Raw genomic sequence first — 25,117 nt, 5'->3', positions numbered from 1 at the left:
GATTGATACATATAATTTAAATAAGGTTTGCATATTTTATTTATGTGATGATTGTTTTATTAATTCAAAATATATGATTAAATTTTAATAAAAAATTTAATATTAGAAATTCTTTTTTTTTCTATTTTTTTAATAAACAAAACTTAGAGGTTAAGTAAATAATTATAATATTTTTATTATATTGATATACTTTACTATTTTATTATAGATTTATATTTAAAAATAAACAGATTCATAATTATAAATGATAGAAATATAATAATATAACAATATAAAAAAATTAGTTCACATATCATATATTTTTAGGTCTGTTTACAATTTCCTGATAATCTTTTATCAGATTCAGTAGAAATTGCATTACGTTTAGAAAATTGTATTAACAAAAAAGTATATATTTTGGGAGATACTTCTTATGGTAGTTGTTGTGTTGATGAAATAGCTGCTCAACATATTAATGCAGATAGTATAATACATTTTGGTCATGCTTGTTTAAATCCTACTACTCGTTTACCTGTATTCCATGTGTTACCCAAACAAGAAATTGATATAATAGAAATTACTAATAAATTTAAATTAAATTTTATTGATCAATTTGAAAAAATTTTATTTTTTTATGATATTGCTTATGCACATAAAATTGGTAAGTTTTTGAAATACTGATAATTTTTAATCTATCATAAAATGTTAATTATTATATTTTTTTTTATTAAATATATAATTATCTCATAAATATATTTTTGTTTCAGAAAGTATATATAAAATATTAAATCCTATTTATAAGAATTTAGTTTTTACTTCATTAAATTGTACCTCTAATGTGGAATTTACAGATAATAAAGATAATTCATCTACAATAATTTTAGGTAGATGTTTTAAATTAGATAAAGAATATAAATTAGAAGATTATGTAGCATTTTTTTTGGGAAATGATGGAAGGACATTTATTACATTAGCAATGACAATTTCAGCAAAAAAATGGTACTATTTTGACAATAATATTATTGAATATAAAATATTAAATACTTCGTGGTTAAAGAGAAGAAGATTTGTAGTTGAAAAATTAAAAGATGCTAAAGTTGTTGCTATAGTTGTAGCTACTTTAGGCATTAAAGATTATCTTAAAATAATAACAATGATTAAAGATATTTTAAAAGAAAAAAAAAAAAAATCTTACATTTTAAGTGTTGGTAAAATAAATCCAGCTAAACTTGCTAATTTTCCTGAGGTATGATAAATTTTACTTGAAGTATTAACTCTATTATTAACATTGATAATATTATATTTTTATAGATTGATGCATTTGTTGCAATAACATGTCCCGAAAATGAAATATTTGATTCTAGAGAATTTTTAAAACCAATACTAATGCCTTATGAAGTAGAATTAGCATTTAATATTTCAAGAGAATATTATACACAATATTGTATGGATTTTAGACAAATACTTCCTGGAGGAATTAATTATATTGATTTTAAAACATCAACTGATTCAGATATTTCTTTAATTACGGGAGATCTCAGAAACTATGATGAAAGTGCTTCATATATAAATAAGATGAATGCTTTAGTAATTAGTAATACATCAGGTATTACATCAATAAATAAAAATAAAATTTTAATATTATTAATTTACATTTTATAAATAATATATTATATTATTATTTTAATTGATTTAGATATTGTTGCAATTGGAAAAGCAGGAGCAGAATTTTTGAATAATAGATCATGGAAAGGAGTTGAACAAAGATTAGGCAAAGATGTAGTACATGCAGCAGAAATTGGTCGTTATGGTTTACCAAATTGTTATGAAAATGAACCTATTTTACAAAAAAAAAATGATGAATAGATATAATAAATGTAATAGTTTTATGTAATAATACAATTTTATTTAAAAAAGAAAATTTTATTTAATTTTTTTATATCATAAATTAGATATACATGTAATAGATTATCACTCAATATATTTAATGACATTTAATATTTTATTTATAATCACATGCAATTATAAACAAGAAAAGCAAATAGTAAGAAAAAATAGAGATAGATTAAAAATTAAAGAATTAGCATTATTTTTATGTCACAAATGAAATATATAGATAAAGAAAGCATCATAACAACATAAATATTTTAAATAACAAATTTCATCAAATACTAAATAAGATACAATAAAAATTGAGGTTTAGCGCTATCTTTTAAGTGTTTTTTAAAAAAATGTCAAAATCATTTTTCTCAAAGTATTTAAAAAATAATGTTAATATAATTCTTATTTTTTCTGTATCTTTTTCTTTTTTTCTAACTCAATTATTTATTCTTCTGTAAGTTTCACTTGTGACACTTTAGAAATAATACTAATTTCTGAATTTTTATTATATTTCTAATTTTTTATTTACTCTCTTTATTTATATTTGCTTTGTAAAAATTTACGCGCTTAATATTGATCATTAAAATAAACCGTAAAATGCGCATTTTTAAACATTCATAATTTTGATGTAATGATATAATGATTTACTAACATTAATTTAATTCATTCTTTTATTCATTAAATATTATCAAATGATTACAAAAAAAATATTTCAAAACGAAGTTTTTTATTACATTATTAATTTTTTTTGAATACTTCTTTTATATTTTTCTAATAGTTTTTCTTAATTTATTATTTAAAATATAAAGCTTAAATATAATTTCTTTTTATTGAAACAATATGAAAAATATTATGTTCAATATATGACGTAGCACGCACCGAGATATCGAATCAACTGTCATTGTGATATTTTATATAATCAGTGGAATGTGTATTTAAGTAAAAAAAAATAATTTAAATATGAATTTTTATTCGATTAATAATAAACTCTTATGTAAAAATTATATAATTTATATTACATTTTTCATATTGAGTATATGGATTGTAAAATCATGTGCACAAGAAAATTCTAACCTTAAACATGAAAATATTACTTTAGATGATAAAAATATCGTATTAAAAGATTCTATGCCAACGAATTTAAGTACCGATATATTAATAGAACATACATTAAATAATTCTAATAACAATAATTTAAAATTAAATATTACTATACCAAACATAGTAAATATATCTCAAAATATATTTACAACTACAATCCGATCAGATAATAATTTTAATAATCAAACTACAGAAAAGATTAATATATTGTCTACGAATATTACTAATAATAAAAATGGAAACAATACGTTAGATTTCACAATTTCATCACAAAATTCAGATATTAATAATACAACTAATACAAGCACAACAACAGTTGTACCAGCAGAACCAATATTACCTGATAAAGGATCAGCAGAAGAAGAACATAATAGTTCTATGTCTATATTTTTTGTCCTTTGTGTTTTAGCTTTAGGCATTTTACTTATACATCTTATGTTACAAACAAATTTTCAATATCTACCAGAGTCAGTAGTAATTGTTTTCTTGGGAGGAGCTATTGGTATGATTATAAATCTTATGTCAAATCAAAATATAGCTAATTGGAGAAAAGAAGAAGCCTTTTCTCCTACTGCATTCTTCCTTGTACTTCTTCCACCTATTATATTTGAATCAGGATATAATTTGCACAAAGGAAATTTTTTTCAAAATATTGGTAGTATTTTGGTTTTTGCTATATTTGGTACAGCAATATCTGCATTTGTTATTGGAGCTGGAATTTATTTGTTGGGATTAGCTCAGGTAGCATACAAACTTAGTTTTGTTGAAAGTTTTGCATTTGGATCATTAATATCAGCAGTAGATCCTGTTGCTACTGTAGCTATATTTCATGCCTTAGAAGTAGATCCAGTATTAAATATGTTAGTTTTTGGTGAATCCATTTTAAATGATGCCATTTCTATTGTATTAACTACATCTGTATTGGAATCCAATAATGCAACAACTACCAGTGAGGCTATTATACTTGGCTTAAACAGATTTTGTCTTATGTTTTTTGCCTCTGCTGGTATTGGAGTTGTTTTTGCTCTTATAAGTGCATTACTACTTAAACACGTGGACCTCAGAAAAAACCCTTCCCTTGAGTTTGGACTTATGTTAGTATTTACTTATGCACCTTATGTTTTGGCAGAAGGCATACAATTATCTGGTATGAAGTATAAATTTTCAAATTCAATATATTTTAATATAATAAAATAAGTATGTACTTTAATGTTTAAATATAAAATTATTTCAGGTATTATGGCAATTTTATTTAATGGAATTGTAATGTCACATTATACACATTTCAATTTATCAACTGTTACTCAAATTACAATGCAACAAACTATGAGAACTTTAGCATTTATTGCTGAAACTTGTGTATTTGCTTATCTAGGATTAGCTCTATTTAGTTTCAGACACAGGGTAAAATAATATAATATAAAAATAATAATATAAAACTTTTAATTTCTATAATATATTTTTATAATATTTTACAAATATTTAATTGTTAATTATAGGTTGAACCAGCACTAATTATATGGTCTATAATTCTATGTTTAATTGGTAGAGCTGCAAATATTTTTCCTCTAGCCTTTCTTGTAAATCGTTTTCGAGAACATCAAATTACTAAAAAAATGATGTTCATAATGTGGTTTAGTGGATTACGTGGTGCTATTTCTTATGCTTTATCATTGCACTTGGATTTTAGTGATGAAACACGACATGTGATTATAACTACTACATTAATTATTGTATTATTTACAACATTAATATTTGGTGGTTCCACTATGCCATTATTAAAATTTTTAAGAGCAGAAAAGAAACAAAAGAATAATAGTAGAAGAAAAAGGAAAGATAAAGAAGTTTCATTAAGTAAAACTAGAGAATGGGTATATTTCATACATATAATACTTATTTATCTAAAAAATATTTATATTTATTTATTTATTTATTTATTTTTTTAGGGACAAACAATAGATTCTGAACATTTATCAGAACTTACAGAAGAAGAAATTGAAGTATCTTTTCTTCAATCTCGAATTCGTGGTTTCGCAAGATGGGATTTAAAATTTTTCATTCCATTTTTCACAAGAAGATTTACTCAGCAAGAATTGAAAGATTGTAAATCTCAAATGACAGATTTAACAAATCAATGGTATCAAGCTATTCGAATTAGTCCAATGGAATCTGATGATGAAGTAACAAATACATCAACAGCACAACTAAACATAAATTTATCAGTGGAAAATCAAAATCAAATACATGGAAAACAAAGTAAAAGACGTCCAAGTCACGGGTCTATATTAAGTATATAATTTATTTTGTGTGATGTGCTAAATGTGCTATCATTGCTCTGCTTATATTAAATACATAAATTTTTATTGATAATAACTTCTATTATAATTTAAGAAAAATATTTTCTGTGATTATAGTTTTTATTTTTGTTTGTATATATTTCTAGTGTATAATATTTCTATATTTTTAAATATGAATAATCCATCTATTGATTTATATTGAATATTAATCTTTATGACAATAATATTAATATTATTTTTATATTATTATATTAATTATTATTAATAATTAGTATTATTTCCAAAGAAAATTAATAAAAATATTATTATTTATTAGCTGCAGTAAACAATTGTTATATAGTAACAAAAATTTAGTAAAGAAGATAATATGGCATCTAAACATTTGCTTTGCTATATCAAAGCTTATTGTTGGTGAGGGGTTGTATTTAATATATATTAAGATTTTGAAGCATTAATGAATTTAAAATTAATTTACAGAGAGGACGAAGATTGGTCTGATTAATTATCAAATAAATTTAGTATCAATTTAATATCATTAATGAATTATATGATAATAAATTTATGAGTATTTAATTTTGAATGAAAATATTATTATACATCATATATTTAATATATTTTATCTGCCAATTTATAGTAAAAATTTATATTATTAGTATTAAATTTGTACATATCACGTATATACACAAAATTCAAATTTATATTTTATATTTTATTAATATATTTAATAATTTATATTTTATTAATATACAATTGATCACTTTTAAAAATATTATCAATTATATTTTTAAAATTAAAATTATATATAAAATTACTATTTAATTTTATATATAATGAATAAGAATAATTATTTTTTTATTTACATTAATTCAATGAAGAAATTGAATAATATAATTAATTAACATAATGTGAAGAAATATGATTAATGATTAAAAAATATTTAAATCATTGCACAAAAAAAAATTATGTATGTCCTAAAATAATTATGCTACATATCATGTAAAATAAATATTTATATAAATTATGAAATTTAGTAAAAATACTTAATAGAAAATATAAATTTAAAATAAAATTAAAAATATGAATTATTGAAAGAATCTATAAATTTAAATTATTTAATCTGAAAATAAATATAGGAGAAATAAGTGAATAAATTTTTTTAAACTAATTAATTTTTTATGAATCTTTTGTAATATGTTATTATTTATGCATATATTGTATATATATATATATATATAAAATACAAAATGGAAATGAAAATTTTACAAGATATTTTTTCCAAAATCATTGAAATTTATATAAAATATAGGAATTTATATGGAATATATCAATTTAAATCTCAAGTGATATAAATTCCTTTATGTATATTTATATATACTTTTATGGAAAGTATTTTTCACTAATTCTAATTTTGTAAAATAAGAAAAGATGAGATAAATGTTATTATACTATATAGATATCTATATCCAATATAAATATTTACATAAAAAAAATTAACATCATTTCATTTAAGAAAAATGAAGATAACATTTTTTTAATTTTTATGAAATTTATTTCCATAATATTTTATAATTCAAAATATAATTAGTCTGATTTACATATAAAAATTTCAAATCAATCTGCAATAATTTCGGAAAAAATAGTTTGTAATATTTTATTTGCCTAGCCTATATTACATCATAATAGGATATATATATATATATATATATATATATATATATATATATATTTATTTTTTTTTTAATTAAAATTTACAATAAGCAATGTCTAAAATGACATAAAAATTTAATTTAAACTCATTAATCTTTATTGATCTATATTATTCATAAATATTCTATATATTATTAAAGTATTATATATAAAATGATTAAATACTTTGTACATATAATATGTTTAAAATATTTTATTTTAATTTGTATGATATAAAAGATATATTTTTAAATGAATATTTATATGTATATTTTTATTATAATAATAGTTTTCTAAAAAAAAAAATAAATAAATAAAACGAATATTTTTAATTTTTTATAAAATAATAAAAATTTATTTAAAATATTTTATTTTAAATATTAATTAAATATTTCTTTTATATCATGCCAATTTAAATCGTAATATATAAATGTATTGTATTTTTTGTAATATTTTTATTTATCTAATAAATTCAAGTATTGTAATTTAATTATATCAAATATCTAATTTATATAAAAATATATTAAAAAAATATTTTTAATTGTAATTTATAATTTTAATAATTAAAATTTTGCACAAAATTAAATTATATATAAATATAAATATATAGTTTGTACAATAAAACATTAAAAAAAAATCTTTTTATTGATTTCAAAGATTATGGAGCTAAAGAAAATAATACAGTTAATTTTATTTTAATGTGTATTTATTTTTAATATCATATACCGATTTCAGGGTACACGGGTTTGTTATCTTATTTTTCTGCGGCAGGGCACATAACGGAGGCAGCGTCTAAACATCAAATCCGTTTATTTGTTTGACTCGATATCTCTACTTTATTATATCTACGTTTTTATGCCTCATCTGATCGTACATTGATTGACTGGAGCATGAGGCATTTGTTTTTAGAAATGATTTGCTGCAATTTCTTAATATCCTCATCATAATTGATCTTTCACGGTATTTTCTTTTGAGTGCAATGATATGGATATAAATGTATATAAAAAAAAGTTTTGATTTTATGATATTTTTTTTTGTAGTCAAATAAAAATACATCAAATATAGGAGATACCGTTATATGATCATTATATGAAAATTTAAATTCAATGTAAAATATTTTTAGAATGATTAAGTTCATTTAAGATGAGCAAAATTTCTATTCTTTACAAAAGCATACTTTTGATTTTTATTTCATTTACTTTTTTTTATAAATTGTTTTTATTTTTTATGATAATTTAAATTTTATTTAAATTATTTATTTTAATCAATCATTAATATAAGGATAAATACTATTATCTTTTTCATTAATAATAAAGTATTGTCTAAAAGCATGGCGGAGCATATTTGCCTCCTTTTTTTTTTTGCTAATGCTCCAGTCAGTTTAATTATACATATTCTCTGTTCAAATATTATTCACGCATTAGATTACTATCCAATAAAATTCTAAAAAGAATCTTCACATATCATGAGCTTCTATACGTATTTTTACCAATAGTTATATCCTTATTAATGCTCAGTACAGTACATTTGTGTATGTACAACATCGAGCAATCGACTAAGCATGCAGAGTTAAATAATTCTACAACGCTACGACCAATATGACTATATATCGATCCATAAAACAATATCATATCTCGATTCTATCAATTTATTACAGGAAATGTTCCAAAGGATTATAATTTGACTAAGTTGTCACATATAATCCATTAGAGTAGATTCTCAAGCACTTTTCTATACTTATCGCAATTTTTTTAATATAGACGCTTCAGTCTAAAAATGTGTAAAATTTCCAATTACATTTCAATATTTACAATACGTGTTAGACACGTCACAATTTACATGATATAACTTGGTGTTCATTTGAAATCTGTTTTTTTTTTATTTTATTTTATCAAACCTCAAATTTTTCCATTCCTAATCGACATCTTTATTTGTCGATCCATACTTTTGAACATTATAATATTACAAAAAATCACATATTATATTTTCCATTTACGCATTTTCTTGGTGTTGATATTATTTATTCTTCCTTGGCGCATTAAATATTTTTATATTGTAGAATATAATTTCACTTTTTTTTTACATTTGAAAAATTTTATTTGAATTATAATAAATTAAAAAAAAAAATAATATTAAGATTTCTTGAAAAATCCCAGTTCAGATGAATTTTAATAAAATGAGATTTTTTATTAAGCTTTGTCCGCTCCATTTAATTATTGCATGAAAATTTTAATCACTTGTATAATTAAATTTATTAACTGAAATATAAATCTCTGTAAAAATTTCAAGTTTGGGTCCCTGTATAAAACAAGCTTCTTTGGCTTTGTTTAACTCTTTACTGATTTTTCTTTTTCTTAAAATGATTGTTCTGTAATATTGAAAAAGAATATACGCTTTCATGTTTTAATATATATATGAATACATTATTTGCACAAACTTTGGAGAGCGGAGATTTATATATGGAAGAAAAGGAAAGGAAAGGAAAGGAAAGAAGGGAAGTTCTTGTACATCAAGCTATACACATTTTTTAATGTTGATGTTTGTTAATTTCATTCTAACTAGCGCCAAAGCAGCGAATCATACCTACGTAAATTGTCATTTCATTTATTCTGTGTGTGTGTGTGTGTGTGTGTGTGTGTGTGTGTGTGTGTGTGTGTGTGTGTAAATTTTTCGGTTTGTATATTTGTAATGTGCGGCTATACGGTGAAATCGCATATCTTTAAAACTGTTTCCAAAAAAGCCGATCATTTATTTATCATACAAATGTTGTATGATTTAAGTTATCATTTATTTTTAAAAATGTTCTTCATTTGTTAATATTATCATATTATATATTTTCTTGCTAAAGCAAAAATTATCTTTAACGATACATAAACACATGATGATCGAATTATTGAACATCAATCATCAATTATAAAAATAACCAAGCGAAAATTCGAGATGTATTTCGGAAAAAGCACTTATTTTGTCAATTCCTCACATCCTTTTTGTATTTTTTCCAAATTTCACTAGTCACATTCCGTAACATAATATGAATGTATATTTAATTATGACAACTTCGGTTATGTACTGTACAAATTCAATAGGATTGCCATTATCAGTCCCAAGATCATAATTACGGTGGGATCACATGATTACATGAGGACAGTTAAGTATCTATGATAATTTTAAATAAAAGTTTTGAATTTCATCGATCAGATAGAAGAAGCATTCTCATTAAGATATGCAAAAAATAAAAAATAAAATCAAATAAATCAAATCTTATCATGATCTTAGTTATCAACTATCTCTTTTAAAAGTTAATATTAACAATTCAGTATTTCCTTTTTTATCATAGTACGTATAAATTTTAATTTTTATTAAATATGGAAATGAATTATAAATGTATTAAAATGACTAAAGTAGTCTCTTTGTAAGACTCATTGATTTATAAACTCTTAACGAAAATAAACATAACTAATTTTAAATGACCTACTTTAAGTAACTATTTTTCTCTTTTACCCAGAATAAACATATTCTCATCTAATGTAACATAATTAATAATAAAAGTTTTTTTTATATGCATTTCCACCAGTTTCGTTCAAAATACTTTTTAATCAATCATATTATTTTTGATAAAATGATATTAAATTGGCAGATACAGCGAAACTGAACATTTGTTTGGAAGCATAAATAGAATTCAACGATACAAAATATATTTGTAATGTTGAATAGTCAGTAATCGTACTGTTTCGCTTTTTTCGTTATAAAATAGAAGACAATTTATCGGCAGAGAGCTTAATAATCAGTCAATAGCTCGAAGTAAAGAAGGTCGCGCAGAACTTAACACCGTATTTCTTTTATCATGATTATTTTATGAAATATTACCGAAATGTCAGTCATGATGTAGAAACTACTCTCTTTTTCATAATTGTACAATATATATATGATATATGCTTTTAGCAGTATAAAGAAATATATAATAAATTAAATGAAAGAAAACATATACCACAATTATTGAATGTCTCAATTATCGTTCGAAATCAGACAGTGTATATGATTTTACCAAAATTCCATGACTTATTCTTTTTTAAATTATTTTTGTATTACTAATATATTATAAATAATATATATATATTTATGATTATTATGAATTTATTACATTTATTACAATTCAAATTCTAGAATTTCTTCATTAAATAAAGTATGCACTGTCTTATTCCGAATCATACCAATTATTTAACCAAGAATCTGGCGACCAACTCTTAATTATACTAATATTATATATTTATGTATTTCTGCATTCATTGAATTTGTACAAAGATTCAGTTGCTTAAACACACGTTCCGGCGTATGTATTATGAGTATTATTTAATCAAGACAGTAATAGTAATGATTATTAAACTTCCTGAACACTAATTAAGCACGAGGAGAGATCACAGAGAAAAAAACCTGCTATCAATAAATTTCGAATAATCAATTTAATGCAAAAAAATATTTTAATGAAAATTTTAATATTCATTATAGCATAACAATGGGCCTGCCCTTTCCTAAAGTACATTATGAGTAGGTCCCATGACTCTTGGGATATTTGATAAATTAAGTGACAAGTAGTAATATAAAGGATAATATAACGATGACCATGTAAAATAATAAAGTACTACGAAATTTTAATTTAAGATAGCATCACTAAATGAAAAACATGTTTTAACAAATTTATAAATACACAAGTAGGCAGCCATCGTCGAGAGTGTTACAATTAGAAGCATACTCAACTACTGCAAATATTGGAATTTGGTGGAATGTAGCAAGTTCTTTCTTTTCCAATTGTCTTGGTATTAGATAACTCCTATTTACTGTATAAAATTAATCACAATAATAGACGTAAATGATAATCATAAAATTATTAACAGATAAAAAAGATAAAAAACAATTCTAAATTATAATTTATAAGATACATTTTTAATAATTTTGCATCCTATAATATTAAATATTATAATATATTATAATATTATTATAAAATAATATTATACATATATATAATATTTTATATTGAATAATTTTTACTGTGCGTTTTTAATGATAATACATTCATTACACAAAAATAAAACAATATATATAAGATGAAAGAACTTGGCCATTGCTGATCATTATCTTTTGTCACACTCTCGACTTATAATTACGTCAGGATGGTAGAAGTATAGAGTTGAAGAATTTAAAGATAAAACGATAAAAAACATGATCACTTTTTGATTTGCAGCCATGGATGCTTCAGGCACTCTGCTGCTGTAGCTCGCGTACTCGGGTCAAACTCGAGCATCGGAGTTAGGAACTCTTCAAACTCGCGCGCTTCTCTTGGTGACCAGTCATATTTTTCTGTAAGCACCTCGTACAGTCCCCAAGGTTTTAATCCAGTAATTCGTTTTAATTCACCTTTCTTGTTGAAGTACATTTTTGAGTTTTTGCCAGAAAGAGCAATATGTCTTGGTATTTCTCCAAGCAATTCAATAATATGTGCTAAATGATCTTCATCTCTATGATAAAAAATAAAATATATTTTATAATATCATATTATAAATGTGAACAAATTTTTTTGAATGATTACAAAAAATGATATTTTACCTGCAATAATAATTACCACTATGTGGTTCAAAAAGATAATCACCAGTTGCTAATTCAAACGCCATGCAGGCAGTGGACCATATATCTGCAGATGTATCATATCCAGATCCTAATAACACTTCTAATGATCTATATTGACGAGTTTGAATATCATCTGTAAATTTTTTATGGACCCAACATGCATTACCAAGATCTGCTATTTTTACTTCAACATCACATTCTACCAGGGCAGGATCTAAAGGAGCTACACATGCTCTTTTTAATTGTTTACTTTCAGGTGGATGTAAATTGCGGCCTATAGAAAAAAGTAAATATGAAATTAATATGATTATTTATATATACGAAAAAATTACTTTCTGAAAGATTACCTTCACTACATTCATCTGTATCTTCATGGTCAGGTGAATGTATTGCTTCACCACAATTCTTTTCTACATCGCATGAATTTGCATTTTCCATCTTTTCTAATTGTTGAGGTATTTGATTTTCTATTTTTTCTTCAACCGTTAAACTATCTACACCATTTATATGCAATGAAGGTGCAGATGGTTCTGAAATGTCAGGTGAACCTTTACTTTCGGTATTATCATCTATACTTTCTGTGTTTATGTCTTGATCTGGACTATTTGTTTCTAATTCTCCATTTGCTCTTGTGCTATTTGCAAGTTTATCTTGCTCTTCAAGTTCTTCTATTTGTTCCATTTGTTTCTTTAGTAGTTCATTTTGACGTTTTGCTTTCTTCTTAAGTTTTTTTTTCTTATTTTTTGACATTTTAGAATTAGGAGTGGGTTCTTGGAATTCCTTTGGTGCAGTTGAAATCAAAGATACTGGCAATTTCATTCCAAGTGAATGTAATTCTGTTGCTTCACAAGCTAATTTTCTTATATAAGCTTCATCAACACAAACAAGAACATTTTCAGGTTTAATGTCTGTGTGAATAATTTTACCTACAAAAAAAAACACAAAAATATTTTGTTAATAATTAATTTTTGTGATATTAAATATTTCAAATTCATGTAAAATTAAAACTTATTAACATAAATTAATATTATCTAATGGAATAATATGAATATATTATATAATGGAATATATTAACCAAATATATTTTTCAATTATAAAAATCTTACATTTATTATGTAGATAATCAAGACCTTCAAGAACCTGTCTAATGATACGTTTAACATTATTTCTTGGAATTCCTCTATAGTTAGATTTGATGATCAATTTAAGAAGATTATGCCCAAGAACTTCAAATACCATACAAACATGCAAACCATTAATGCCACTAATCTTGAAGTCATTGAGTAACTGGACGGTTTTATTACGCTTAGGATCACCAGGATCTGTATCACGTACATCTTTTAATAATTTAATTTCATCCAATGCAGTTTCAGTAAAATGAGATGCAGATTTGACCACTTTAAGTGCTACAAATCGTTTATCCTACAGAACATATTTTAAAACATAATATTTATAAATTCATTTAGAAAAATATATACTTTCTTGTTAATCAAATATATACCTGTAAATCCCAACAAAGCCAGACTGTTGAAAAATGACCCCAACCAAGCTTACGAGTTACATGATAGCGATTTAAAAATAAATCTCCTATTTTAACAGGATGATATCCTCCTTTGCAATAATCACTGCTGTCTTCTTGTTCTTCATCTTCACTACTGTATACTTCATCACCATCTTCCATTGTTTCATTACTTGAGCTATGACATGGTTCCAATCTGTAAGTTTTAGTTAGGAAAAGGTAGGGAGCAAACACGAATTAGAAAGTAAAAGACTATAAACTGTTTTCAAAAATTTTTATGGGATTAGCAAAAATAGATAATTTATAAATTTTATTATTTCACAATAAACATTATTAATACATTTTTAAAAAATATAAATATTACTTTTCACTGAAATATTTCATAACAAAACTGACCATTTTGCAATATAAAAGAAATTCGATAAGAAATTTGATACGAACATGTATTACATCGAAAAAATTTACATAAATTCGTAAACGAGAAACTGTCAACGAAAAGAATATTAATATAATAAAATAAAATGATAATGATATTTGAATACCTGTTTCCATTATCACTGGAATATGGTCTTTGTGCAGAAGCATCCTGATAGAAACTCGATCCTTGTCCTTGTTGAGTAGTCGATGCCTTTGAACATTGAGCTCCTGATGTTTCTGATTCATCTTGAATATTTGCTTTTCCTTTTCGTTTGCTTGGCTTGTGCCTTTTTTTTTTGGCCTGAATCGCTAGGACCCGCCTGTTCACGTCTGTCTTTGCACTCATACCGTTCCGTGCGCCTCGATTCGTCGGGCCGCTTTCCTCTTTCTTCACACTTCCCACACTTCCGTTTTTACTTCCTTTTGTAATTTTTTCTTATATTTTTTAATGGAGGCACTTACACCCGTTACCGTCTCCCCGGGTTTACGAACGATATAATATAGTTTATTATCGTTTCATTTCTGCGCTGTGCCGCGCACTTCGCTCGGCGGTTGTTTGAGTATGGCCGCCCCCGCCGTCACCGTGTCCTCGTCTGCCGTTTCGAGTAAAGCAGGTGTCGTTCTACAGGTCGTCAATATTGTATTTATCAATGCACTTCCACCTTCTACTCAAATTGCCTGTTACATCGGCAATACACTCGCACATATAAAATTTTTCTTTTCTAATCTAGTCGCGACCTCCTACTTCTCCCTTCATTAATAATTAGTACTCAATAGTTCCTTTTCTATGCCGTGGTAGCAGACAAGGCTCAAATTCGCTAAGTCTTTAAATAATTACTTTATAGTTTCAGATAAGATTTTAAAGTCTTTATTTTGTTCTTTGATGAAATTCATAGAATATTTTATACTTAGCTTAACGTTTTTTATGAAAGAACATCAAATACATTTTAATAATCAATTGCAACACAACCAATCGGAAAAGTGTATAATGTTATCTAATTAATTATATAATGTAACAAATACAAATAACAGAAATAATTTGTTGGAAATATTATCTATATTATCTATATTTAAATTGTTTAAAGTTTATTTAAAATTGATTTTATCAATATTTTTAATTTATTCATTATAATCAATTATTTTTTTATATTTTATATAAAAAATTATTGTTATATAAAAAAATATTTCTATATATAAAAGGAAATAAATAACTTTTAATAACAACCATAAACAATAAAATTTAAACAAGAAATATTTCATAATAATCATATAAGTAAGCAATTTGTTAGAAGATGGCAATACTATATACGTGATTCATTATATCTAAAAGTTTCATCAACTATATATGACATATTTTTGGTTATAACCAAAAAATATTTTTGTGGGTGACGTTTGATCTTAGAATCTTTTTAGATTATTCAACGCATGATTTGATTGTTACTTGATATTTATATGTTTTACATACTCTATTAAAAAAGTATTAATAAAATGGATACGATATTTCATGAAAAGGTAAATAATAATATGCGTGAGTATTTAATGATTTTTTAAAATATAAATTATTTCAATGGGAAAGTTTGTTACAGCAAGAAGGATTTTTATGCGCACAACATTGTTTAAATGCACTTTTACAAGGTCCATATTATAATGCTGTAGATCTTGCTAGTTTAGGTCATCAAATGGATGAAGAAGAAAGGATAAGAATGGCAGAATCTGGTGTTGACAGTGAAGATTATAAACTTTTTCTAGAGGTGAATCTGTGCATTGTAACTTTTTATATTATTTATAATATATTACAGAATATAAAAATAAGATTTTAAATATTTTATTATATATTCATTTATTTTATTTGAAATATTAATTATTGTACTAATATCGTTATATGTGGTAAAGGGCATTAATTATTTTGCTTAGCAACCATCAGGAAACATGGATGATAGTGGCTACTTCTCAGTTCAAGTAATTAGTAGTGCGTTAAAAGTTTGGGGATTAGAATTAATTCCATATAATAGTACAGAATCTGCAGCTATAATGGCACAGAACGATCCTTTGTATGTTATTCAATTTTTTTTATTTAAATAATTTTTATTTGAATTTTAAATATTTATAAAATAGTTATCTTGCATTAATATTAAATAATAAAATTGAAAAATAAATATATAATAAGAAAAAAATAAAAAAATTGTATATAAATCATCATATATTAAAATATGATTATATTTTATAATATATATAATTTTTAGACAGATGAAAGCATATATTTGTAATTACAAAGGTCATTGGTTTACTATAAGAAAGATTGGAAAGCAATGGTTTAATTTAAATTCAGTATTAAGCGGACCAGAACTTATATCGGATACTTATCTTTCTATGTATTTAGCTCAGTTATTACAAGAAGGTAAAAATTTTAGTGAAATATAATAAAAAATAAAATTATAGATACAAAATTATATATCTTTATAGGTTATTCTATTTTTATTGTTATTGGTGCACTTCCACAATGTCCTGCAGATGATATTCTTATGAAAAATCCAATAGAACCTATATCAAAAGGACAAACATCATTAAAAACAAAAACAAAAGGTTATTATCTGAATATTATTATATCTGAATTTTTTTTTCTCTCCATTGAAGATTTTATAATTATATATTTTTTTTTAACAAAACAAGATTGTTTGGTTTTACAGGTATAAGTAATAATGTAATATCAAATACATTTACCAGAGCATTATCTAATAAAGAAAAAATATCAACAAGTAAACTACAAGAGAAGATAATTCCCATAAAAATTGAAAAAAATGATGAAGAAGATGATGAGAATGCAGAATTACAAAGGGCACTTCAATTAAGTTTTGAAGAGAATAAAAGAAATGATGTAGATAAATATCTTAAATTAAGTTTGGATTTTCATGATTACAATAAAAAAACATGTGGGACTGATGATGTAGATGAGGATGATGATTTAAGAAGAGCTCTTCAATTAAGTTTAGAATGTGCTACGGCTCCATCAACACCAGAATCTGAAGACTTACATTGGCATCAATTAAATCACTTTGGTACATATTCAAGGACATCAAATGGAGAAACTTCACAAAAATTGAATATTTAATAATATGTGCAAGAATATTTTTAATATTATTATTAAAATAAATTTTATTTGTAAATTATAAATAATTAGTTACTTTGTGTGTAGTATGAATAAGTATTTCAAAAATAAATGTATAAATAAAAGATCTGTACATGTTATAAGTTTTAAAGTGCATTATTAGTTTATTTTACCAATGTTAAAACTTGTTATTAAAAGATTATTTATATTTATAGTATTTAATTTTAATTAAATACTAAAAATTTTGTATTTTGATACTTTTGATACTTTTAGCAAAATATTAAAATCGACAGTTTTTTGAACGCACTTTAATATCATTGGTTTAAATTTTTCCGGAACATTACTCAAAAACGTTATGTTAAGAACACACTTTTATTTTTATGTGTATTCTATTTCTATAATCAAATAATTATTTATTCTTTGTCAAATTTATTAACTTTTAAATATAAATTTATGATTTTTTACATTTATAATAGGACAAACAAATAATTGTTTTTGCGGCAATATTACCAGATGGCTATGAACCCAAATTTTTAATTGTAGTCACTCTGTAGTTGCTCCTGTTTTGTATGTGAATACTGAATGTTGACATTCAACATGGCGGCATGTCGTCAGTGCTGTGCTGTGTCGTGGTGAGTTTTATAAATCTTTTTAAAGCTATTCGATTATGAGCTTTGCAATGAAACATTCATAATGATTACAATTATTTGTTTTTTGATAGTTATATTGATATTTTATAAGTAAAGAAAATTTTAATAAATCTTTATGATATGTAAAGAAACGAGTGACCTCATAAAAAATTAGAATCTCGTAACTGGCGAGCATGTACAATATTTCGGATTTTTGTTTTTTATATCTTGTTAAAGTTATCATTATTTTAAATTCAAAATTACTTTTATGATGTTTCGTTAAACAAAATATATGTTTATTTACTTTTAGGAAAATTTATAATACTTATATTGTTAGATATATTTCAAACATTTTCATATAGGTATCCAACTATTACATTCCATTTACAGCAAAATTCGAGAATAATAATTTAAACAACAAAATGATGATAAAGATGTTTTCACTATTTATATAACATTAATAAGTGAAACTTTGAATATAAATAAAATTTCAAGAAATAAATAAAAAACATTGAAAGAACTGTACCAGTTGGAGCATAAAAAGTCAATGTCAAACTAGTAGTTAATTATTGTCAATATTTTATTTATCTTATGTATAACCATAAATAGGATACAATAAATATATTATAGATTTCTATATATAATTGTATATTATTATAATGTGAAAAGAAAAATAACCTATATATATATATAAAGAGATGCTTTTCTCATCTCTGTTAAAAACTTATTTTTTTAGTTTATTCAAAATAGAATTTTATTTTCAATGCATCCATAATAATATCCATAATATAATAGAATTATATTAATAAAAGTTTATCAAAATTAGTAAATTAATATAATAAAATAAATATTTTTTTCAATATATCTCTATAAAATATAAATTATAACTAAAATTTATAAATTTTGATATGTATATGTATGTCTATAAATATATATATGGATATATAAAATGCATAATATTTTATTTAAAATATATAAACTTTGATTTACATTTAAACAATATTATTTGTTTTTTTTATTTTAGCAAAATATTATTTAAATATAATATAATTAACTATTATTATTATAGATACATCTTAAATAATAAAAAAATGAAATATTTATTTATGATATCATATATTATTAAAATCTTTTTTTATAGTAAAGCTCATAATTTTATTAAAATATATTATTATTTCTTTAATGTTTATTTATATTAATATGACCAAATATTTTTTATTTCAGCTTGTGTAATTGTTAGTTTAGGACACTTTTGAAACCAAGGCTCACTGTAAATTCCATAATTAAATGCTGAAGAAAGAAACGCTAACATAGAAATATTGGAACAACACAATCACACTCAGCACGCATTGAAGACATCTGAGGATTTCAAGTCAACATTTATCTTTTAAATCTCCTATGTTTTTTGATTTACTCCTTTTATAAAGGATGACTGCTGTTTAAAAGGAACACAGTTATTCTAGTGTACGCTATATTGAGTAAATATCAAACAGTTGTTATAACACGTGCATACGTATGTGGAAAGTATCAATGGTCTATGATGTGCTAAGAATTTTGTACTTGTATTAATTCATAAATCAACATTAACTATATTGTTCATTTGTATATTGTGTACACAAGCTTTGTGAGAAAGAGTTAGGTGAGCTATAAAGTGACCGTGATTGTGATTGCGGCTGAGATTGTGCTGCTCTTGACTAATAAAACATTTGTATTTGTATTTGAAGAGTGCCAATTTTGCACAGAGTTGCCTGGGTACTCTTTTATAAATAATTTATGACAAACGTCAAAATATTTTCAAATCCTTCCTTCCACTTCTTGGTCACAAAGAAGCCTGCATTTCTGCAGCATTTTTAAGAGCCTCTCTTCCTCTGTATTAAGTTCTTGTAACATTATAATAGTGAACAAAGATATAAGGTACCAAGAACCATTCTGTGATATCTATGTTAACACTTAAATAATTGAAAAGACTAAAAATTTCTAAATATAAGTATATATATATATATATATATATAAAATATATATATATTGTGGTGAAACAGAAGTGAACATAAAAAAGAAATTAAGTAATTATTTCAAGAAAAGAGGAAAACTTATATGTAAAGATTACATTTAAAATTGTGCAAATTTGAGACAATGTCCAACAATCCTCAGTGGAAAACGTTCCAGCCGCCAATCATGAACTCTGACCCTGCAATACTTGATTACAAGTCTATGACTATACCAAGTCCTAAAGTTATAACAGGATCACATCAACCAACAACTAATATCTACAGAAATGGTACCAATTATAGTGGAGATCATTATATGATGGATTCACCTCCTGGAAATGGAAAAAACACAATACAATATGCTGGTTATCCTAATACTAAGATGTCACGTAATGAAGTTACCAGATTTCCTTTTGGAACATTTACAGGAATGGAAGGAAGCACTGGTTATACAGAAGAGCCAACAACAAATAACTCCACTTATCAAGATCAATCTGAAAACCAAGGAACTCGAGAAACTGGAATAATTGAAAAATTATTGGTAAGAATTTTATTTTATTTTTAATATTTATTTTATTATATACAAACTTTTATTTTTTTCTAGCATTCATATGGATTTATACAATGCTGTGAAAGGCAAGCAAGGTTGTTCTTTCATTTTAGCCAATTTAGTGGTAATATAGAACATTTAAAAATTGGAGATCCTGTTGAATTTGAAATGACTTATGATCGTCGGACAGGCAAACCTATTGCTAGTACTGTTAGCAAGATTGCTCCAGAAGTGGTTAGTATATCATGATAATAATATATCATTTATATAAAATGTCAGAATAATCTAAAGTTATAATCAAAATATTGAAATATATAAAATACTAAAATATATAAATATAAATATAAAATCTTATAATGTAGGTGCTAAGTGAAGAAAGAGTTACTGGAAATGTAACAACAGAATTGCATACAAGTGGTGATACACAAGGTCGTATTAGTTATGAAAATCGTGGAGAATGTTTTTTTCTGCCATATACAAAAGATGATGTTGAAGGAAATGTTACTTTGCGTGCTGGTGATAAAGTGTCATTTCAAATTGCTACTAATCAACGGTGAATAATTTATTAAATAATTCATTTTAATATTATTTATTTAAAATATTGTTATTATTTATTATTATAATATATATAATATCACATCATAGGCAAAATTATTATAATATTATATAATTACAGTGGAAATTTAGGCGCATGTCATGTAAGATTGGAAAATCCAGTACATCCAGTTCGCTATCGTGGAGTTGTATGCTCGATGAAAGAAAATTTCGGCTTCATTGAACGTGCTGACGTAGTTAAAGAGATTTTCTTTCACTTTAGCGAAGCTAAGTCTATGAAAGAAGAACTTAGACTGGGAGATGATGTTGAATTTATAATACAAACTCGAAATGTAAATATTTTTTTATTTATTATACTATTATACATGAACAATTGTTATTTAATATTAATTCTTTGCACAAATTTAATAACATTAATATTTTAAGGGAAAAGAAGTAGCTTGTAATATTACTAAGCTACCACCTGGGTCAATAGTCTTTGAAGAAGTGAGTAATAAAATAGTAACAGGACAAGTATTAAAACCTCTGGAAAGGGGTACTGCAGCTCGTCATCAAAATGATCCTTTACCTGGAAGAATTCGGTACAGAGATACAGAACATTCTTCAGATACAGTTGAAATTCCTTTTGGTGACAAGGATCAAAAAGGAGATTTTACTCTCAGGTATACTTATAAATTATTTTTATTTATTTCTATTTTTCATTTATTTAATTATAAATTGATATGATTTTTAGACATGGAGACTGGGTCAAATTTCGTATTGCTACAGATACTAGAGATCAACTCAAGAGAGCTACTGAAATATTACTATTACCTGAATCTTTTAATGTATCCGGTGAAAAACGAGAACAAGGCATTATAGCTGCATTAAAAGATGGATTTGGTTTTATTCGTTGTGTAGATCGAGATACACGACTTTTCTTTCATTTTAATGAAGTTTTGGATGTTGATAGAGAAATTAGTGTAGGGGATGAAGTTGAATTCACAGTAATTCAAGTAAGAATAATACATCTAGAATTTATTTTATTTTTTTTAAGTATATTTTAATTAAATTTTTGCATTAGGATCCTTCTTCCTCATTTTCAAACAATCGACAAAGTGCAATTAGATTAAAGCACTTACCGGCTGGTACAGTTCAATTTGAAACAATTATAGAAAAAGATTTATTGGGTACTATAATTCAGAGTATAAATGGCGTTGTGCCTGGTCTAATTGGATACACAAAAGAAAATCAACAAAAAAGCGTCATTTTCTTTAGTAAAGATTGTGATCCTAAGAATATCCCAAGACTTGGTGATAAGGTACATTATATATATATATATATATATATATATATATATATATATATATATACATATATATATATATACATATATGCATTATTATGATTTTATTAATACATTTTTTAAAAGTATTGGTATTTTAGGTTCAATTTAGTATCTGTCAAGTAAAACGGAATAAAGAACTTGTTGCTGTTGACATATCTCTAATGAACTCTTCCGGTGAAAAAACTCAAAATGGCAACAAAAAACTAAATGGACAAGTTTGTCAAGGTTTTATTGCTGCACTTAAAGATGGATTTGGTTTTATTGAAACTGTAAATCATGATAAAGAAATATTTTTTCACTTCAGGTAAGTAATTTAAATATGTTTGAGAATATTATATTTTATATATCTTTTATAATATTTTTATTTTTTAGCAATTTTGAAGGGGATGTTAATGCTTTAGAAGTAGGAGCTGATATTGAATGTACGATCAGTTCTGGAAATGGTAGAGGTAATGGTGGTTGTGTAGCCGCGGATTACGTTAAATTGGTACCTCGTGGAAGCATTCCTAGGCCAACACCAGTTAGTGAAGTGCTTGATGGAACAGTTATTAGACCTTTACGAAGTGCAAATCCTGACCAGGCAGAGTATGCTGGCTTAATAAAAATAAATGCTACTAATGAAGATGAAGATACTCCTGAATATGAATTCAGAATTATGGGACTTGTCAATAAACGTGAGCTGTTACAAGCTGGTGATCCTGTACAATTACAGGTGGATTCAGCAGGTCATGCTTGTAATATCGTAGCAGTTAGAAAAAAGAGAAGAGCAACAGTTGATGCAGTAAAAGGCCCTTTTGGTTTTCTTGCATATGAAGTTGATGAGGGTAAGAAATTATTTTTCCACATGAGTGAGGTTCGAGATCATGCAATACTTCAACCAGGAGATCAGGTTGAATTCGTTTTAATTACGAATCAGCGTACTGGTAAATCATCTGCATGCAATGTAACACGATTAAGGTGAATTTTCTATAATTTATTTACATATTTTACTATATTATTAATATCTTCTTTAATTCTCATATTTTTTTCTTTATTGTACAGTGATGCCGTTCAACAACGACCCGAACGTTTGATTAGTCGATTACGTACTACATCTTTGGAAGATACAGGTCCTAAATTAACTATAGTTAGGCAACCAAGAGGGCCAGATGGCACACGTGGATTTAGTCAAGAAAGATCACAGCATACTCCTGGTGCTATCCAAGAGTAATGTTGTATTGAAAAGATTATTGCTTATCCAAATTGTAATCTACATTACTTGTTTTTAGTCCATACACTTCGGTACCGAGATTATTATTATTATAAGCATCGTAAACATTTGCCAAATTGAGACTAATGTGACAACAATAATAACATTGATAATCGATTGGATCATGATCTTGTTGAGAAAAAAAATATAAACTAAAAAAACAACGAGTCATTTTATCATCTTATAAAATATGAAGATAATCAGGAAGGCAGTTTGTCTGAACTACTTCAATTTCTTTAAAAAATTTACTTTTTTTTTTTTAACATGTAATAGACTTTCATAATTATAAAAAATGATTATGAAATATTATTAGAACTTCTAATTATTACACATTTTTTTTCCAATAAAAATTGTAAAAATGTTTCGTCATTCAAATAATTTAACATTGAACTGTTTGACAATCTGCCTGTTTGTAATGTTCAAAGATAATGTCCCGTCTATCTTTATAAAAATATACGTACATGTTGATAAAATCTTTATTTATATTATTTTATTTAGAATATTTGTTTTACCTGCAACATATATCACAATCAGTTGAAATAACACAATAGTAAAAAAATCAGTGTCATATGCACTACAGCATATATGATAACATTGATTGGCCATATAATCAAAAAAGAAGAAAACTGCATTCATATTATTTACTGAAATTTATGAATTTTATAGTCCAAGCAGACATGTGTTCTACTATATAAATTATTGTAACGTGTTACTCTGTTGATGAGAAAATGTCTATGAATTTGTAAAAAGTTACAACTGGCCAATTGTTTGTCCTAGATAATATATAACATATAAATATATATACATGTCGTTAAGTTCCTGATGCAGTCTCGTGTTAAAATATAAAATCAAATTAGTATTATGGATTCAGTCGATATATACAAAAGAATTATAAGAAGTACTTATGTGAAAAGTAAAAAAAAATTGCATTTTATAAATTTTGCCATCAAAAACAACAAGCGAGGTACACGTGGCATTATAGAAAATAGATGAAAGAAATAAAGTAACGATGTGCATTAATGCAAACACAATACAAACTAAATGTTTGTTCGAAACTTTGTGGATCCAACACATCATGTGCATACATATTGTAAAATTATTGATGAATAAACAGTGAAAATATTAAAGATATTTCTTTTTTATGAATCTCAGAGATTTTAAAAACATAAAAAATTGAAATTTTTTATAGATTATAATTTTTTTAAGAATTA

General features: G+C 24.6%; 5 protein-coding genes across 10 annotated transcripts in view; 4 read left to right on the top strand and 1 right to left on the bottom strand.

The window, feature by feature from the left end:
* The window catches only part of Dph2 (Diphthamide biosynthesis 2), a 2,135-nt gene extending 235 nt beyond the window's left edge, over positions 1-1,900 (top strand). The window contains exons 1-5 of the mRNA XM_003692927.4: positions 1-25; positions 307-640; positions 747-1,225; positions 1,291-1,585; positions 1,676-1,900. The exon at positions 1-25 is cut by the window's left edge and continues 235 nt beyond it. Coding sequence (XP_003692975.2) covers positions 1-25; positions 307-640; positions 747-1,225; positions 1,291-1,585; positions 1,676-1,845 — 1,303 coding nt within the window. The 3' untranslated portion in view covers positions 1,846-1,900. The remainder of the gene's footprint in view (positions 26-306; positions 641-746; positions 1,226-1,290; positions 1,586-1,675) is intronic.
* Positions 1,888-6,423, top strand: Nhe1 (Na[+]/H[+] hydrogen exchanger 1). 2 transcript variants are annotated; one of them, XM_003693082.4, is made up of 5 exons: positions 1,888-4,108; positions 4,196-4,365; positions 4,461-4,832; positions 4,908-5,250; positions 5,736-6,423. In XM_003693082.4, the coding sequence occupies exons 1-5, from the start codon at positions 2,821-2,823 to the stop codon at positions 5,786-5,788; spliced, it is 2,226 nt and encodes a 741-aa protein (XP_003693130.2). In that variant the 5' UTR covers positions 1,888-2,820; the 3' UTR covers positions 5,789-6,423. The 2 variants fall into 2 exon arrangements, with proteins under 2 accessions (XP_003693130.2, XP_012341028.1); XM_012485574.3 differs by having other exon boundaries at positions 4,908-5,239; positions 5,736-5,935.
* Positions 6,424-11,403: 4,980 nt separating this feature from the next.
* On the bottom strand, positions 11,404-14,857 carry SRPK (SR splicing factor protein kinase). Of its 2 annotated transcripts, none has more exons than XM_012485672.3 (6): positions 14,628-14,857; positions 14,068-14,281; positions 13,673-13,988; positions 12,914-13,492; positions 12,546-12,840; positions 11,404-12,457 (listed from the first exon to the last, which is right to left on the bottom strand). In XM_012485672.3, the coding sequence occupies exons 1-6, from the start codon at positions 14,846-14,848 to the stop codon at positions 12,166-12,168; spliced, it is 1,917 nt and encodes a 638-aa protein (XP_012341126.2). In that variant the 5' UTR covers positions 14,849-14,857; the 3' UTR covers positions 11,404-12,165. The 2 variants fall into 2 exon arrangements, with proteins under 2 accessions (XP_012341126.2, XP_086766447.1); XM_086910321.1 differs by having other exon boundaries at positions 14,068-14,263.
* A 445-nt stretch (positions 14,858-15,302) lies between these two features.
* LOC100863017 (ataxin-3) lies at positions 15,303-17,759 on the top strand. Of its 4 annotated transcripts, none has more exons than XM_003692932.4 (6): positions 15,303-16,014; positions 16,089-16,253; positions 16,417-16,553; positions 16,746-16,900; positions 16,966-17,085; positions 17,190-17,759. In XM_003692932.4, exons 1-6 carry the CDS (start codon positions 15,991-15,993, stop codon positions 17,609-17,611), a joined length of 1,023 nt encoding a protein of 340 aa, XP_003692980.1. In that variant the 5' UTR covers positions 15,303-15,990; the 3' UTR covers positions 17,612-17,759. The 4 variants fall into 4 exon arrangements, with proteins under 4 accessions (XP_003692980.1, XP_086766466.1, XP_012341174.1 ...); XM_086910340.1 differs by having other exon boundaries at positions 16,396-16,553; XM_012485720.3 differs by having other exon boundaries at positions 16,079-16,253.
* A 368-nt stretch (positions 17,760-18,127) lies between these two features.
* Unr (cold shock domain-containing Unr) lies at positions 18,128-25,033 on the top strand. Its single transcript, XM_086910319.1, has 11 exons — positions 18,128-18,240; positions 19,462-20,766; positions 20,830-21,009; positions 21,138-21,328; positions 21,452-21,662; positions 21,757-21,992; positions 22,064-22,325; positions 22,394-22,630; positions 22,756-22,961; positions 23,030-23,614; positions 23,699-25,033. The coding sequence occupies exons 2-11, from the start codon at positions 20,371-20,373 to the stop codon at positions 23,865-23,867; spliced, it is 2,673 nt and encodes an 890-aa protein (XP_086766445.1). The 5' UTR covers positions 18,128-18,240; positions 19,462-20,370; the 3' UTR covers positions 23,868-25,033.
* Positions 25,034-25,117: the final 84 nt, after the last annotated feature.

The sequence above is a fragment of the Apis florea genome, unplaced genomic scaffold (genome assembly GCF_048593485.1).
Source record: "Apis florea isolate Af1SG1 unplaced genomic scaffold, ASM4859348v1 contig_3170_pilon, whole genome shotgun sequence".
NCBI classification, from domain to species: domain Eukaryota; kingdom Metazoa; phylum Arthropoda; class Insecta; order Hymenoptera; family Apidae; genus Apis; species Apis florea.
This window is presented reverse-complemented; position numbering and strand designations above follow the sequence as displayed.

What these genes read in the sequence shown, in the direction of transcription:
- Nhe1 (XM_003693082.4), top strand. Translation starts at nt 2,821, where the DNA reads ATGAATTTTTATTCGATTAATAATAAACTCTTATGTAAAAATTATATA. An exon ending in TATTTAGTTTCAGACACAGG is followed by an intron (nt 4,366 to 4,460) that starts GTAAAATAATAT and finishes TGTTAATTATAG; the next exon opens with GTTGAACCAGCACTAATTAT. An exon ending in AAGTCACGGGTCTATATTAA is followed by an intron (nt 5,251 to 5,735) that starts GTATATAATTTA and finishes ATTAATTTACAG; the next exon opens with AGAGGACGAAGATTGGTCTG.
- SRPK (XM_012485672.3), bottom strand. Translation starts at nt 14,848, where the DNA reads ATGAGTGCAAAGACAGACGTGAACAGGCGGGTCCTAGCGATTCAGGCC. An exon ending in TCCAGTGATAATGGAAACAG is followed by an intron (nt 14,282 to 14,627) that starts GTATTCAAATAT and finishes TAAAACTTACAG; the next exon opens with ATTGGAACCATGTCATAGCT. An exon ending in GGCTTTGTTGGGATTTACAG is followed by an intron (nt 13,989 to 14,067) that starts GTATATATTTGA and finishes TATGTTCTGTAG; the next exon opens with GATAAACGATTTGTAGCACT.
- LOC100863017 (XM_003692932.4), top strand. Translation starts at nt 15,991, where the DNA reads ATGGATACGATATTTCATGAAAAG. An exon ending in ATACGATATTTCATGAAAAG is followed by an intron (nt 16,015 to 16,088) that starts GTAAATAATAAT and finishes AGTTTGTTACAG; the next exon opens with CAAGAAGGATTTTTATGCGC. An exon ending in ATTATAAACTTTTTCTAGAG is followed by an intron (nt 16,254 to 16,416) that starts GTGAATCTGTGC and finishes TATTTTGCTTAG; the next exon opens with CAACCATCAGGAAACATGGA.
- Unr (XM_086910319.1), top strand. Translation starts at nt 20,371, where the DNA reads ATGTCCAACAATCCTCAGTGGAAAACGTTCCAGCCGCCAATCATGAAC. An exon ending in TTATAATACAAACTCGAAAT is followed by an intron (nt 21,663 to 21,756) that starts GTAAATATTTTT and finishes TAATATTTTAAG; the next exon opens with GGAAAAGAAGTAGCTTGTAA. An exon ending in GAAATATTTTTTCACTTCAG is followed by an intron (nt 22,962 to 23,029) that starts GTAAGTAATTTA and finishes TTTATTTTTTAG; the next exon opens with CAATTTTGAAGGGGATGTTA.